Source organism: Pygocentrus nattereri, chromosome 6 (assembly GCF_015220715.1).
Source record: "Pygocentrus nattereri isolate fPygNat1 chromosome 6, fPygNat1.pri, whole genome shotgun sequence".
NCBI lineage: Eukaryota > Metazoa > Chordata > Actinopteri > Characiformes > Serrasalmidae > Pygocentrus > Pygocentrus nattereri.
The window spans coordinates 45,414,515-45,432,516 of record NC_051216.1 but is presented as its reverse complement, the minus strand read 5'-3'; the positions used below and the strand labels follow the sequence as shown (position 1 = coordinate 45,432,516).

The window sequence follows — 18,002 nt, the reverse complement described above, 5'->3', positions numbered from 1 at the left end:
TAAAAGTCATGTTTCACAGCTTGAGGATAAAATTCCCCAGCGTTCCCTATCTGAGCTTAAGGGACCAGGCTGGGAAGAGTCTCGAATTTAGCCATCAGGGGCCGTATTACGGAAACATCCTAACTCTGAAATCTTATCTGTTTGGATACCATGACAAGTTTAGTTAGGACTGAATTTAGGACTAAAACTAATACAGAATACAGTTCCTAACTTCATAATCTTATCCATTACCTCCAGATAAGAAAACAGTATTACACAAACATCCTAAGTGGACTAAATCTCCTAAATACTGTCCTAACTTTAGGATAAACCTCAGCAGTGTCTTAACTTCTCTCTCTGAGATACCACAGCAAAATAGCAACAGTCTAGCAACCATCTGGGATACCAGAGCAACCACCAAGCAAGACCCTAGCGACCACCTGGGATACCGTAGCAACCACCTAGCAATGCCATAGCAACCATCAACAGTAATATAGCAACCACCTAGCAACACCCTAGTAATCACCTGGAATACTGTAGCTCTGAAATGGCTAAAACAGCAGAATCAGATCCACCGATTAGACCAAATGATGACTTGATACACTAACCCAGCAGATGAGCCTCACTGACCGCCCTGAACATCACACACACACAGCCGGAGACGGAGAGACGATCCCCAACACCGTTATCTCTCCACACCGCCCCCAATCGCTCATCCCCCTTTCAGCTCATTCTCCCCTCCCTCTGATTCAGCCGCCATAGTGATTTACCCCCCCCTTCTCTCCCCCTCTCTCTGTCTCTCTCTCTCTCTACTATCTCTCCATCTCTTTCTTTCTTTCTCTTCCTATCTCTCAATCTTTCTTTCTTCTTTCTCCTCCTATCTCTCCATCTCTTTCTTTCTTTCTTTCTTTCTTTCTTTCTTTCTCCTCCTATCTCTCTATCTCTTTCCTTCTTTCTTTCATTCTTTCTTTCATTCTTTCTCCTCTGATTTCTCCATCTCTTTCTTTCTTTCTTTCTTTCTTTCTTTCTCTTCCTATCTCTCAATCTCTTTCTTTCTTTCTTTCTTTCTCCTCCTATCTCTCCATCTCTTTCTTTCTTTCTCTTCCTATCTTTCATTCTCTTTCTTTATCTATTTATTTTCCTATCTCTCTTTCCATCTTTCTTTCTTTCTCTTCTTTTGTCTCTCTCCATCTTTTTCTGCATATTTCTTTCTTTTTTCCTTCTGTCTGCCTCACTCTCTCTGTTTCTCTTTCTCTGTCTTTGCCTCTCTTTTCATTTCCACCCTTCTCTCTTTCCTTTACACTCTCTCTCTCTCTCTCTCTCTCTCTCTCTCCCTCCCATCACTTCATCAGCTCAGTCCAATAAAGTTTTATTGACATGACTGAAGGAGTGAAGATATTAATATATAGCACATGAAACAGTGGAGATGATAATAAGAGTGTAAGATAATCAGCTTTAAGGGAATGAGAGACGCCTGCAGTGACACATTATCTGCCTGTAGTGTTTGGGGAAAGGAGTGAACAGAGCTGCTGCTCAGAGCTCAGAGTGGGAACTTGATCACTGGCCAAATCAGTACTTTAGATTTAAACAATGACTGTGCAGAATGGGTGTGATATACAGTGCATCCCCTCACTGTGTTGACCTCTTGGTGGGGCAGCGCTCTTTAAGTGAGTTAGCGGAGGTCACTCCTTTTCAGTGACGGCCTGAATTGGAGGGTGTATTTGTGAACATTGATAATGAGAGGACACTGACCCAGTTCAGCTGCGCATGCATTATTCAGCATTGTGCTCTGCAGCTGGAGGACACTTCAGCACAATCCTACAGGCTGAGCCCAAACTGGACGTTCGTCCCACATTTATGAGTTGACATTGGGCTTTAAAAGTGACCATAAACCACTCACATCTGGGACAGCTCGATCTCTGTCACTGACCACTGTAAAATATGCTCCATATTTTACATCAGAAATCAATGTTAGCTTTACTGAGGCTGGCTAATCCCAAAACAGACACAAATAAGTTTCTTTCAGTGATATTTTCTATGAATGTCACGTTTGTAAGCATCTATAAACACATTTACAACATGTTATAATGCATTGAAATTGGATCATAAACATGGTTATAAATATTTATTAAAATGAAAAGCTAGGTTTATTATACATAATGAATTGCTATTGTAATGCATTATAAGCAGCGATAAGTCAGAGCCAGGCTAACGGTGGTGCACATTAACTGTGGTGTACATTAACAGTGGTGAACATAACAGTGGTGAACATTAACAGTGGTGAACATTAACAGTGGTGAACATTGACTTTCCCACATTGGGTGAAACACTGATGTTGCTCTAGTTTAAACTCCGACATTTGAAGCCTGTAATGCTTCACTTTACTTAGAGCGGACAAATACAGCTTATAAGCTCTTATAATGTGTTATGAGCATTACTTATAATGTATTATGTTAATAATTCATAATGCATGATAAGCATGGCTTTAATGTGCAATGCAGTTGTATAAATATTTACAGCATGTTTATGATGCCTTATTAATGCATTATAACATGTTATGTATGTGTTTATAGACACTCACAAACGTGACATTCATAGAAAGTGATACGGTTCTTTCCCTCCAGGATGTTCTTCAGTGGTGCACTCATACTCCAGCTTAAACAGATAGAACTCGGGGAGCAACTATATCAGGTACCTACAGCTGGAACAGTGTATTACAGTGGCCAGACATTAAGTACTATGTGGAAAAACCCAGCAAAAGACTCAAGGCATACATACTCAAACTCAAGGCAAACAAATTTCACTGGTCATGTCCAGGTCCTGATATACTGAGATTTGCTGGATGTTTTTGCCAACCAACATACCGCCCAGCCAACAACCAGGCTATAAAACAAGCAAGGGCTACAACAAACAAGCCAAACAACTACTGACGGGGAACTACTTGCATGGTGGAGTTAGTATTAACTCTTTTTCACTGTTTAATGTAGGTTAGAACCAATGTAAATACCCAGAACTACTGGTGCCGCTCTACCTATGTGTATGTAAAAATGTTATGTCTAGTTATAGGTCTAAACATCATTTCTTGTTGTATGGCCAATTTAGGCCCAATACAGTTTGCTGTTAGCTGTAGGGCTACCACAGTTTGATCATCGATGAATTGCATATGTGGAAACTATCTAGGTCTATTGTTCACATCAAATACATGCTCTAAAGCTGGCCAATCTTCACAGGTTAGGGTTGTGCTGCAGAGTCTGCAGAGCAGAGTTTCACAAATTCCTGGGCACCGTCATTCAGCAGGATCTCAAATGGGACAGACACGGCACTGCAGTTATGAAGAAGGCCCGGCAGTACTTGTATTTTCTGTGACAGCTCAAGAAATTTGGGCTGCTGGTTCAGTTCTACGCTGTCATAACAGCGTCCATCATCACGTCCTCCGTCTCCGGCCGGTGTTGTGTTGAAATACATGTTACTACTCAGCCTAAATGCTAACAAATCAGTGAAAAAATGTAACAAGAAACTCGTTGTGTCAGTTGTGACCATCCTAGCCTGAAAGCTGTAAGGTAGCCAGCCAGGTTCTACTTTACTGGACCAGCAAATGAATCTAGAATCTAGATGTTCTGAATTGGGGGTAAGGACATTTACAAATTTATATGTTACAGTAAAAGTGAAAACATGCTTTGAGAGGTGAAGCTGTGAAGATGAGCTATGTGGGATTTTGCTGGACAACGCTAAGTAAGTTCACGATGCAGGACAGCTAACATTACCATGTTAGTTGCACTATAGACATGACGTAGGCTTCTAAATACAACCATAGGCAGAATACATTTACAACCAGTCTTACTGACTGAGTGTACAAATAGCTGGTAGTTCATGAACGTCCTCTGTTAGAGAAGAGCAGCAGCTGTAGCGACAGAGCTCTATCTGAAACAGTGAAGTCAGAGCCAGCACAGACAGCAGCCAAGCTGAGATTACACTGAACACAAACACACACGCGCTCGCACTCACACATGCAGCGAATCGAGCAGAATCAGAGCTGAAGAACTGACAGACTCCCATTCAACGGAGTTCCTGAATCGGGAACAAAGTGAGGAATAAAAACAGCAGCGGAGACGCAGCCAAAAACCCGCCACAGAGCACGAGGCCGGATCGATTCAGAAAGAGGAGATGCAGACGCAGTGCAGGGAACTGTTTTACTGATTTGATGTGGTTCAGAGTTTTCTTGGCACTCAGGTTTAGAGCCAGATGCAACCTGTCTAAAAATCCGCAATGCATATTAATATCAGACACTTCCCCCTCATTCATTCAGCCATTAAATACAAGTTACTCATTTCTCATAGATATTCCTGAGCACATTAGATTTAAATTAATCGACTTACATAAGGAAGGAGAGTTTCCAAAACTGGAATATTAAATGTTACCAGAAAATAAGACTGCCAACAACCAACTGGATGACCTGAAAACTACTAACAACCACCTGAAAGACATGAAAACCCTTATCTACCACCTAAAAAACCCTGACATATCACAACGACATGAAAGATGTGAAACCCTTTACCAACAACCTGAAAGACCTGAAATTTCCTAACAACCACCTGAAAGACCTGAAAACCTCTCACAACCTCCTGAAAGACCTGAAAACCCCTTATAACCAGCCAAAAGACCTGAAATCCCTTAACAACCACCTGAGAGACTTGAAAACTCCTAAAAACCACCTGAAAGACCTGATAACTCTTATCAACCACCTACAAAGCCCTAACAACCACCTGAAAGAACTGAAAACGTTGAACAATCACCTGAAAGACTTGAAACCCCTAATCAACCACCTGAAAACCCCTAACAACCACCTGAAAGACCTGAAAACTCATAACAACCACCTGAGAGACTTGAAAACTCTTAACAACCACCTGAAAGACCTAATACCCCTAACAACCACCTGAAAGACCACCATATACCCCTAAAAACCACCTGGAATTCTTGAAAACTCCTAACAACCCTAACCCTAACACCTGAAAAAATGCCCCCATCAGATAAACAGCACTTCATTTCTGAGAGAGAGGAGAAAATCAAGCTGCTTCAGATTTGAAAACATCCACAGGTGTTTCTGTCCATCCCTCCACTGTGAGATGACGACTCTTCTGAAAGGATGTGTAGCTGTTCAAGAAGAACCTCACTGAGAAAAGGAGACGGACACGTGGAAAAATATGGAAAAATATCCCAGCACACGGGCGGCAAGGTGGCGCGGTGGGTAGCAACCAATGACTGCTGGGATAGGCTCCAGCACCCCCCTGCGATCCTGACGGAGAAGTGGCTTGGAAAAAGGATGGATGGTTGGATCCCAGCACACACATAAATCCACACACTCTCACTCACCTCATCATAGTAGATTCTGAAGTCGGCCCGTTTGGATCTTAGGTCCCACATTACAATCGTGCCACTTTCAAAACCAATCAGCAACTGAAGAATCAGAGAAAAACGAAAACAGCACCATTAGAGGAAGGTCTGAGGAAGAGGAAGGTTAAACAGAACTGACTTTACTTTAAAGGGCCTCCCCTGAGGTCCTTTAATGACATTTATGAGGGTTTATGACCCCAAATTAGCCATAATTCATTATTGCATTTATTCCTTAGAATTAAACGAGCTGTTTTTGTTACTGAGCTTTTAAGACAAATATATGTAAATAGCCTCTGTTCTGATTGGGTGCCCTGTATTGTTCCTTGTTCATAAAGCTTTTTAAGTCGAATCAAGCTGGGCAGTCATGGGCTCGAGGTTAGGGAATCAGCCCTGTGACTGGAAGGTCGCCGGTTTGATCTGAGGTGTCCTTGAGCAAGACACCTGACCCCCAACTGCTCCCCGGGTGCAGCGGATAGGGCTGCCCACTGCATGTGCTCACTGCCCTATATTGTGTGTGTTCACTAGTGTGTGTGTGGTGTTCACTTCATGGATGGGTTAAATGCAGAGGTGAAATTTCCCCGTTGTGGGACTAATAAGGGTCACTTAATCTAATCTTAACACTCCTAATAAGTTCAGTGTAAATGGGCGGGGCTAAACTGCTCTGGATTGTGTGGGTGTTGTCAACTGAGACGAGGCAAGAAGGAAATTCTCATTTTGTTAAATGAAATTTTTACCACAATTCCATAAAGCTTGGCCAACCTCAGAGGCTCCGCCTATAGGTATGCAAAGCGCCTGATATCTATACACTTCTCTGTACACTAAGATGCCTAGAATTATTGTGATTTGGTCAGACTGGCTATCCACACTTCTAAGCAGTGCTTTTTTATCAGTCCTATGAGAACGGGTCTTTTGTTTATTAAGCTAAATTCTAGCTAGTCACCAGTAGAGGTTCGTGTGAAATTGAATTATGGGCACTGAAGTGTAATAATTTACAATGTCTCATCTTTAAAAGCTGATCAGGAGGATATCTTTGAAGAATTTAGTAGCTTTAGTATCTTAGCTTTGCCAACTCACAGCAAGAAGGACCTGGGTTCAATTCCCTGGCCGGGCAACCAGCATCCTTTCTGTGACGACTACATACTTGAACCACGACTACATACTTGTTTCCTATGGGTCTATTTTTGTTGTAGCACTACTTACAATTGCCACTACATGTCATGCTTAAACAACGGTAAGTGACTGGTTTGCATCGCAATCTGTCCCACTTTTTGGTCAAAGTAGAAGGTTCTTGGTCAAACTGAGCAAGGAAACCCAAGAAAGAATGCATTTGTTGCCAGAGCATGGACAGCAGCTGTAATTCAATCACAAATGGAGCGTTTCAATGAACTCAGTGTAATCAAAGCTACAGGCACAGAATGTGAGAGTGAGGCAGTCGCATTCACTGCATTACTGAGGATGCGGTGCAAAACAGTGACTTTCATTCATTTCTTTCAGTATTCAAAAAGAAGCGAAAGAACACACTGATAAAATCATATAGGCTCGAACTCAACCACCCATATCACATCTCTCTCTCTCTCTCTCTCTCTCTCTATCTCTCTCATTTTCTCTCTCTCTCTCTCTATCTCTCTCATTTTCTCTCTCTCTCTCTCTCTCTCTCTCTCTCATTTTCTCTCTCTCTCTCTCTATCTCTCTCATTTTCTCTCTCTCTCTCTCTCTCTCTATCTCTCTCATTTTCTCTCTCTCTCTCTCTCTCATTTTCTCTCTCTCTCTCTCTCTCATTTTCTCTCTCTCTCTCTCTCTCATTTTCTCTCTCTCTCTCATTTTCTCTCTCTCTCTCTCTCTCTCATTTTCTCTCTCTCTCTCTCTCTCATTTTCTCTCTCTCTCATTTTCTCTCTCTCTCTCATTCTCTCTCTCTCTCTCTCTCTCTCTCTCTCTCTCTCTCATTTTCTCTCTCTCTCTCTCTCTCTCATTTTCTCTCTCTCTCTCTCTCTCATTTTCTCTCTCTCTCTCTCATTTTCTCTCTCTCTCTCTCTCTCATTTTCTCTCTCTCTCTCTCTCATTTTCTCTCTCTCTCTCTCTCTCATTTTCTCTCTCTCTCTCTCTCTCATTTTCTCTCTCTCTCATTTTCTCTCTCTCTCTCTCATTCTCTCTCTCTCTCTCTCTCTCTCTCTCTCTCTCTCATTTTCTCTCTCTCTCTCTCTCATTTTCTCTCTCTCTCTCATTTTCTCTCTCTCTCTCTCTCATTTTCTCTCTCTCTCTCTCTCTCATTTTCTCTCTCTCTCTCTCTCTCATTTTCTCTCTCTCTCATTTTCTCTCTCTCTCTCTCTCTCTCTCTCTCATTTTCTCTCTCTCTCACTCTCTCTCATTTTCTCTCTCTCTCATTTTCTCTCTCTCTCATTTTCTCTCTCTCTCTCATTTTCTCTCTCTCTCTCTCTCTCTCTCTCTCTCTCTCTCTCTCTCTCTCTCTCTCTCTCTCTCTCTCTCTCTCTCTCTCTCTCTCTCTAGCTGTCTCTATGAAGGATTTGTCAGGATTATGGCATATGGAAGTCCGCGGAGGTCCTGGGGGTACAGATTCACCTGTGTGCATGTGTGCAAACCTCATTAATTCAGAATTGTTTGGCAGGTGCATTCAACAATTTTGCTGACATAGACTTAAACCTTCACCTCGCCCATTCTCACTCACTGCCTCTCTCTCCCCCCTGCTCTCTCTCTCTTTTGGTTGTTTTAATATGCTCAAAACATTGTTACTCTTCAGTCATTACTATGATTACAGTGACATTAAATATTTCTTTCTGTCTATGAACCTGGTATGTATTTCTTTTTCAGAGAGGTGCTTTTTACCCAGTTTTACTTCCCTTCACTGTAAAAAATGCTTCAGTGTTTCACCTGTAACCTGGTTGCCTTAATGAATTTATAATTCATTGAATTACTAAAAGTAAGTAGAACTTCTAATAGAACAACAGATCAATAATGTGTTTTACCTTGTGCAACTTAAAATTTGAAGTTCTGTAAACTCAAAATCTGAAGGCAACCAGGCTACTTACTTCTTTATGGTTAAAACAATGAATCATTTGAACAGTATGTACAAATATGTATACACATACATATAAATATACACATACATATACATATAAATATACACATACATATACATATAAATATACACATACATATACATATAAATATACACATACATATACATATTCAATGTTCAGTGGTCTTAACAACAAATCATTTATCCATAAATTACCAAAATAAGAAAGAATTAAACAAATAGAGGCAGTAACACAGTATGGGATATTATTCCCTTTCATTTCTTTAAATGTTGAAGTTTAGACAAACCTTTACAGAAAGAACAGTCAGTATTTTTTCACTCAGATGAATTAAACGTTGCTGAGCCGGTTTGTGTTTAATATGTTAAATATTGTCTATAGGGTTTAAATCTGGACTCTGAGCAGCCAAACCAATAGTATTTTGGGAAATATATCCTCCTGTCTTGCAGAATCTTTCCTATCTTTTAGGGGTACATGAAGCATATTACAATTTAGAATTTTAAAAATACATTTCATTTTTATATATTTTTTATGTTCACGCTTGTGGATCTATTATTTTTACACGTAGGAACACAGATGTATCTAATTAATATGGGACATATTACATATAGGAACGTCTGTAAAAACAGGACGTGTAAGGTATTGTGAGTGTGTCCCAGTCGGCCTGCATGCATTTTAAGAGAACTGCATAAAAATGGATGCACTTTATGCCCAATCATAGAAAAGTAAAGGCAAGATATGAGGAAGATGATATAGTTCATATTTTATACGTCACATTTTCCCAGGAAAGTGCCTTATGTCTTATATATGAGTAAGAGGACACCGGATGACGTTGCTAAATTAAAGTTAAGGCTGAAATATTTATATATATATATATATATATATATATATATAGAGAGAGAGAGAGAGAGAGAGAGTGAGTGAGCGTATGTTGAGCTCAGAAGGGGAATGTTAAGTCATAACCTCTCCAAGAAGAACACACCTCAAGGCTTGTCCACTGCATTAGGGACGCTAAGCGCTGGCGCTGAGGTGAAGGTGAGACTGTTAAGTAAAGGCTGCAGTTCCACACTAATTATGCACAGGGATATGTTCACTTATGAAGAATCATTAGCATAAACATCGCCACCCTGAACGCTCTGTCAGACTCCAGCTGGGGAGATCTGCCTCTTGGGAAGAGAGAGGGATGCAGTAATGCCAGATAAGTAACAACACGAGTCTGAATTACTGAAAACTTCAAATGTCAAGCAGTAATCATGCTGGGTTCACTTACATTAGAAAAAAACTACGTTTTGTTAAGTTTGTAGAGAAAAATATGCAGAATATTCATAAATTTTTCACTTGTGATATAAATATTAACATTCCTTAGCCAGTTCTCTCCCAGTCATTTGGAGGAGGAGCGCAGGGAATGGCCTAATGCTGGGCACCATTCAACATGGATGTCAAGGAGCATGAGCTTCGGGCTACATCACCACATTTCCTAGCCATGGTCTCCCACCAAATTTCAGAGCGATTCGTCAGGGTTTTAAAGAAATCTGTCAACAAGTGTTTTCAGAGTGTGTATGTCTTTTTTTCCAACACAATTTTCTTCGGATACTGAGCTGTATGTGTAAAATCACAAAATCCAACCTTATATTACTTTAATCACCATCCCCAGCCACTCCCATGCCTGCAATTTAGACTGGGATCATGTGTGAATCACTCATAAACATTATAAGTGCCCAGAAGTTGCATTACCAAAAACTAGTCCTGTCCAAATAGGGCTTAAGGTTTATTATTCAGTAAGTGTAGTCTCATACTTCTGAGACTGATCTAATTAAGGTCATTAATGACACTCGTTTAAACACAGCCTCATGAAAAATATCTCTTCGACTATTGCTCGATTTCAGGGCTGCTTCCGTGACCACTGACAACTGAATTCTTAAAGATTGACTTGAGAACTAGGTTGGACTCCTAAAATGGTTCAGTTCATACCTGCAAGGCAGGAACTACTTTTTTGAAATAGAAACTAAAAAAAAGAGAGTGTCTGACCTGTGGTGTTCCCCAGGGCTCGATTCTTGGGCCACTTTATTTCATTTAACTCCTAAAAGACTCTGGGATATCTTACCACAGCTATGCAGACGATACTCAGATGTACTGGGCCCTCTCCCCAAACAATCATGATACCCTTGACTCACTTTGCAAGTGCCACCACTAACTGGATGGGACAAAACTTTCTGCAGTTGTACATTTTATCCAGGAACAGCACCGAGAGGCACAGATTAGCAGCCTATCTGGATTCAAGAGCCCTAACATATAAAGAACTAGCATATAACATTAGTAATTAATAGATTCTAATGGATTAATTGATCTGTTTTAGCAGTCATGTCAAAGCAAAACCAAATGACTGAATTAGCTTTTTATCACTTTAAGAACATCAACAAGATCAGAGATTTTCTGACTTAAGCAACACCGGAGAAACTCAGCCATGCCTTTATTTCTAGCAGGATTGATCACTGTAATGGTCTCCTAAATGGACACCCAAAAAGACAAACAGCTTCAGGTGATTCAAAATGCAGCTGCCAGGGTTTCACTAGGAGGAAAAGAAGGGAAGACATGACTTATTCTTCAATCCTTGCACTGGTTACCAGTACGATCTTGTTCACAAGCACTCTGATTTGCCCCCTTGAGTACCTTACAACATTCGCAATGCATTGGCCTGGTGTTGAGCAAGTTTCTTGCCTTAGTCATTAAAAATAAGCGATCATCATCAATTAAACAGTCTAGCTTATTGTAGCAAAGGGACCACTGACTTAGTCCCTTACTGTTGCCTACTCCTACAAAACATCAGGTGCACATACTGGCAATGACACCCTACAACGCAGTGGCTGCTCATATCCAGGAACAGCAGCTGGCTGGCAGTGGCAGGAGCGATCTGTCACAATAAAGTCAATCAAACTGAACTGATGTGGGTTGAGTATGTTTGAGGAGAGATATGGTTTGGTCTTTGACAATCTGAGAAAGATTTAGAGAATCGATTGGAGTGGACACAGCCTCTGGAAGGGACAGCATGTACAACAGCGAGTCCGCTAACTGTAAAAACACAGAGTGGTGCACTTAACAGCTTCAGTAGAGTGTCAGGGCAGATAAAGGTCACCAGGAGCAGCCAAGTGAAAGAAATTCGTTCATGGAGGGCAGATGTTGATGATATTTAGGGGAGTTTCAGAGAAAAACCAATATTGTCTAGATATTTTATGAAGTTAAAACTCTTTATTGTTATCAATTCCACTATTTTGTGCAGCTAACTCTTTTACATCAGCCATAAAATTGACTTTTGGCGGTCTCTCATTTGAACAATGCCTTTTTCTATTTAATAATGGAATATAAACAGGGCACTTCATTACATACACGTACCCTGTATCTACACTCACTGTCCATTACATCAGCTCCACTGACCACACAGGACCACTTTGTAGTTCTGTAATTACAGACTGTAGTCCATCTGTGTTTCTTTGTTGCCCCCACAGAGCAGGTACTATTTGGGTGGTGGGTCATTCTCAGCACTGCAGTAACACTGATGTGGTGGTGGTGTGTTAGTGTGTGTTGTGCTGGTATGAGTGGATCAGACACAGCAGAGCTGCTGGAGTTTTTAAACACTGTGTCCATTCACTGTCCACTCTGTTAGACACTCCTACCTCGTTGGTCACACCAGTGCAACACACACTAACACACCACCACCACGCCTGTGGAGGTCCCGACCATTGAAGAACAGGGTAGCACAGTATGCAGAGAAACTGGATGGACTACAGTCTATAAATATAGAACTACAAAGCCAGAAAGTGACAGAATTAGTAGGTCAACATTTATCAAAGTGATTTTTATTGTGGTCAAATGATTTCAGTTGTGGATATAAAGAGAGCGACATCTATGCTGGCCATTTAAACTTAAGTTTGAACATTAAGTGATATTTTTTTGATCCCACAGAGGTGGGAAATTCCACCTCTGCATTTAACCCATCCGTGAAGTGTAACACCACATACACACTAGTGAACACACACACTAGGGGGCAGTGAGCACACTTGCCCGGAGCGGTGGCCCTATCCACGGCACCCAGGGAGCAGTTGGGAGTTAGGTGTCTTGCTCAAGGACACCTCAGTCATCAAACCGGCAACCTTCCGGTCACAGGGCCAGATCCCTAACCTCCAGCCCACGACTGCCCCAACTTTGTGGAGAGTTTGACCTCCTCCCTTTTTCTCATCATTGCTCACTAACAGCTCAACACAGAGTCGCAACATTTCACATAAAGAGAGACAACAGCACTATAAAACCTTTAAAAAGTCACATAGTTACCTTAAATTTAGATTTTATTGAACATCCAACATCATCAACACAGGACAAGATTAGTTTTACATTCTGTTAATTCATTATTTGATTATATGAACTGAAAATAATGCTACATATACATTTAAACATTAACGATCTTAATAATTTATGTATAAATCAAATTATTTATCATCCAAATTTGGTCTCCATATTCTACACAAAGCCCTGTGACTGTTCAGATTATAAAAAAGGATAAAAAGACAACAGCACTGTCTTACCTTCCCTTCATCTTTTGGGCTGTCACTCAGGTGGACCACTGGTCCTGGATGTGTCTTTGTTGATCTGTAAAAAGGCAAATTTTGACATTTAAACATATTTATCTCAATATAATAAACATACTCTGTTTACAGATGTAATGACTGTTTATTTGTTAGCACTGAATTCATTTTACATTTTTACTTTGAGTAAATGACTGACTTATGATGTTTGTACAGGTTCCAAAACAGTCATAACTCATTTTACATGACAGTTTTCCAACCTTAGAATTAAACAGGCAGTTTTTGTTACTGTGCTGGTGTATGCAAATGAACTATGTTCTGATTGGCTGCCCTGTTTTGACCTCATTTATAATCAGGGATGAAACACTCCTTATATCTTCAATGTGAATGGACTACTAGCCTGAATTGGCAGATATATATCAGTGTGTAGTTTTGTGACATCACAAACACTGCTGGTATATGCAAATGAGCTCCGTTCCTCATTGGCTACACTGTTTTGTCCTCATTTAAAAAGAGGTCAGGGTTGAAACACACCTTATAACTTCAGTGTGAAGGGACTGTAGCCTGAATTGGCGGATATAAATAAATGTGTGGTTTTTGTGACATCACAAAAACAACGGCTCCAGCTCATAGCTTAGTTTACATACATGGACTGTATGGACTGGAAAGTAAAAGGTGCACTCTGACATTTAGCCGACGGCCTAAATGTAGCTTATTTTTGATAACATAGGACAGAAACTTGTTTTCTGAATGCTGACAGTGAAGAAAACACAAGGGTCCTCATAATTTAACCTTATTTGACACAATTATTCACTGATTGCAAAGTCGGCTCCGAAACATGTCACCTTATTCTTATGTAACTGACTCTCAGAACCGCATTGCTCATGCACACTACACCATAATGAACTTCCTCTCTTGCATTTAATTAAGAATGTGGAGTCTGACTTCATGAAAATACAGACAAATTCATGAATACATGATTCACTCTGCAGGCCACTGGTGGCAGGGCTTTCGCTCACGAGTTGAATGGCAGAAAGTTCTGGATGTTCTTTGAGTTTACAGCTACACTCGCCAAGGTCTTCTTTTTAAAAGCGTTTCTAAAGCAGAGAGAGCGGAGGTCAGGAAATGTCGTTTTTTTCCGAGAGCCTGCGTTTGACTAAGTTCACTTGTGTTATGTACGGATATTCCAAGTGGGAGACAAGTCAAAGCAGAAGTTAGAAGTGGGGGATGAAAGAAAAAGACGAAGAGAGCAAAAGGACAACCGTTTTCGACAATCGATCTCTCTCTTTCTCACTCGCTCCCACACATGCAGGTTTGATGGTGGAGAAGGACGAGAACTTGTCCATTTTAAACACGAAAGTGGTGGAACAGAGTTTTTAACAGCATAAGCTGATCACGAGTTGAGTTTTCAGACTTTTCTGTAGGTAAAAAGTGATCAAAAATCTGAAATATTCTAGATTATCAACAATCATCCGCAGTATCTCATTCATTCTAGAAAATAAAAGTGTCAAAAAAGGTTCTTTGTAGCAGCGCCAAAAACGAACCACTGTTAGCCCCTTAAAGATCCTTTCACTGGAGTGAATTCAACACGTTAGACACTCACATGTATAAGCACTGTACTAGGCACAAAAATGCATCCACTGGCCATCCACTGACCATCCATAGAGATGCTCACAAGTCACTTCATGTGAGTCTGAGTTTCGAGTCTTTGAAGCCAGTTTGAGTCGAGCCTCAAGTCTCTCAAGTTTCTCCGTTGTGAGCCTAAGCCGAATCCCAAATGTCTGAGATGTCAGTCCGAGTCACGTCTCAAGTGTCTGAAGTGAGTCCGAGTCGAGTCTCTCCTCTCTGAGGTGCAAGTCCGAGTCAAGTCTCAAGTGTCTGAAGTGAGTCCGAGTCGAGTCTCTCCTCTCTGAGGTGCAAGTCCGAGTCAAGTCTCAAGTGTCTGAAGTGAGTCCGAGTCGAGTCTCTCCTCTCTGAGGTGCAAGTCCAAGTCAAGTCTCAAGTCCCTAAGGACCGAGTCCAAGTCAAGCCTCGAGTCCTTGAGGTAAATCAGAGTTGAGTCTAAAGTCTCTGAGTTAAGTGTGAGTCAAAACTGGAGTCAATGAGGTGAGTCAGAGTCAAGTCTAAAGTTTCAAATGGGTGAGTCTGAGTCAAGTCTTCAATCTCTGAGGTAAGTATCTAGAATTGCCAGTCTTTTTGGTACCTAGAACTGCCTTTTACTACAAAGGCTCTCAAAGTCACCTTTCCAAGGTAAAAGGTACCTGGATTCCAGTTCACCAGCTTCTTATTCACACTTTCCGTGCCCCCTTTAATGGTGCTGTGCACTGGTTAAAATTTTAAAAAGAACCTGTCAAATAAGCAGCGAACTAAATCTGCTTTGTTTTTTATTACATACTACAACAAAGATGGACCAGGACTATCTGTGACTCGGTCAGCATGGGACTCAAGTCTGAGTCACTATCTCTGCATGGTACTCAAATGTACATTACAAAAAACCGCAGACAATGGCAAAATATTTCTTTAAAGAAACATCCACTCAAAGGTTCTTTAGGAAACCAAAAGGGGATCTATTAATTAAGTGATACTTTTTAAATCCAACAAACGGGGAAATTCCACCTCCGCATTTAACCCATCCGTGAAGTGAAACATCACATACACACTAGTGAATGCACACACGCACGCACTAGGGGGCAGTGAGCACACTTGCCCGGAGCGGTGGGCAGCCCTATCTGTAGCACCCAGGGAGCAGTTGGGGGTTAGGTGTCTTGCTCAAGGACACCTCAGTCATGTGCTCTCGGCTCTGGGGATCGAACTGGCAATCTTCCGGTCACAGGGCCAGTTCCCTAACCTCCAGCCCACAACTGCCCCCTAATGTTCCAAAGAACACATTATGGCACCTTTATTTTTAAGAGTGTAGTTGCAGCCACCTCAAAAGTCCACCATGTCTTTATGTCTCTGAGATACAGGGAACAAAACTTCTCTCTTTATAAATCATCTTATATCTTCAATTACATTGAACTGTGAATTCTCCTCCAGTCACTCTAGCATCCTTACTGCTGTTAAAACATAATCTTCATAAATATATGAATCTTCAGATACTTCTAAACTCTCAAAATAATGTGGCCAAGTGTGACAACACAGCAATGTTTGCTTAACCTCAGCAATGGTGAATGAAGAACGGACTATTTCAATGACTCAATCATGAGCTTAGAACCCGTGAACTTCCAGTGGTACTCCATACAGCAGATCAGAGTCATAGTTTGAAATATTGGGGGATTCTTGGGGGAGGGATGGGGCTAAAGGAACATTACACTGCATGGCGCAGGGATCAAACACTGTGAGCCACCCATGAAATGTCAGTGAAGGTCAGGATGCCACTTATCAACAGTTATTGGCCCAGTCCCCCCCAATGCTCCACATAGACTATTCAGAAGCTTCACTATGACACAGCCTGCCTAAATTGTGCCAGCAACCTAATACCCTCGTATACGTCCCCCATACATTATGGTCACAAACTTTCTGCCAAATTCTGCCTTCTGTCCTATGCCATCGAATCACTGCACAGCAACTGTTGCTATCCATCATTGTCTCAAGCCTTCAGTTCATTATCAGCATTGCGGTGTTTAAATATGAAGCTCCATTTGCTGTTAAAGGATATTGATTCTTTCACTGATTGCCGATTTCTACTCATCTAAAGCCAAACAAAAAGTTGACATTGTTAGTTTTCATGGGTGGCTCGCGGTGTTTGATCCCTGCACCACGTAGTATAGTGTTCCTTTAGCTAATCCAGTATTCCAGTTAATTGTTATAGTTTTGGATCACCGCAGAGCAGAAGTGATGGAATACTTCTTGAATAGGCTGTAGTCTGACGTCATGACCCTGTGGGATATTGATGCATTTGGTAATTGTATCCAGCAAGTTGGCCTACCCACTTTTTCACAGGCCTCCCCAAAAATGTATTTCTGCCTAAGTCAATGGAACAAATCCCAGGTTGTAGCTTGACATAGACCTCAGTAGCTTTAGTGACGCTGATTGTTTTACTGAGTAAACTCTACCACACACCCCTGAAGCGCTGGGATTTAGTATTTGTATTCTTTTAATAAAACTTTTAACATGAATTTGGATAAAATTGGTGGATTTATCATGCTTTGTATCAGGTAACAAATCCTTTCAAACCTGCTGTTTTCATGCTAAAAGGTACTGATGAAGCTGAAACTCCAGTTCGGCAGCTTCTTATTCACATTTTCCGTTCCACCTTAAATGGTGGTGTGCGCTGGTTTTGAAAAAGAACCTGTCAAATAAGCAGCTAACTTCAGCTTTTGTACGTTGTGTGTAAATAGACCCATAAGCTCCATGACCACCTGCAGCTCCAGGGTCCACGAGCAGGTTAAAGCACCCCTGCTTCTAAGCGTCAAATGAAGGCTTTCTGTTATGAAACTACAACACCAAGAGGGAAAGGACATTTCCTGCTGGACAAACGCGTTAAAAATGGTGACCAGGGGTTGTGAACCCAGCAGACACACATGACCCGGGGATTGTGAGTGTAAGTGCAGAGGGAATTGCAGGGATGGTGGAAGAACACGAAAAATAGCCACAATATCCCGTCACCCTGTGTGCTGAGTCCATGCACTGAGGCTGAACCCTGGCGTCATGGCAACAAAGGACCAAAGCAAAGTGGTTGAGGAAAACATGGAGGGGATTATCAGCCAAATCTGTCACAGTCTCAGTGTGTGGGTTCATATGAGAGCTCTGAGTTTCTTTTTTAAAACGGAAATAATTTTAATAACATCCTGAGATTTTATTTTAATATTTCAACATTTTTTCAGCATTTGAAGCGTGCATCTTTGCCTTTGCCTCTAGTTCAGAGATATTCTTGGACCGTCATGCATTTTCTGAAGATCTACCCACAGATGTGAAATGATGTTCAAGGTGAGGACATGTGAGAACCATTCCAAAAGCTTCAGCTTGCTTTTCTTAAAGTAGTTCATGGTGGATTTTGAG

The 18,002-nt window shown here is 41.2% G+C and overlaps 1 protein-coding gene across 14 annotated transcripts in view; it reads right to left on the bottom strand.

The window, feature by feature from the left end:
* The window catches only part of stxbp5l (syntaxin binding protein 5-like), a 249,217-nt gene that overhangs the window by 102,225 nt on the left and 128,990 nt on the right, over nucleotides 1-18,002 (bottom strand). For all 14 annotated transcript variants that reach the window (XM_017703045.2, XM_017703048.2, XM_017703046.2 and 11 more), the window contains exons 6-7: nucleotides 13,002-13,065; nucleotides 5,350-5,433 (exon numbers count right to left, since the gene is read on the bottom strand). In XM_017703045.2, the coding sequence (XP_017558534.1) occupies nucleotides 5,350-5,433; nucleotides 13,002-13,065 (148 nt within the window). The remainder of the gene's footprint in view (nucleotides 1-5,349; nucleotides 5,434-13,001; nucleotides 13,066-18,002) is intronic.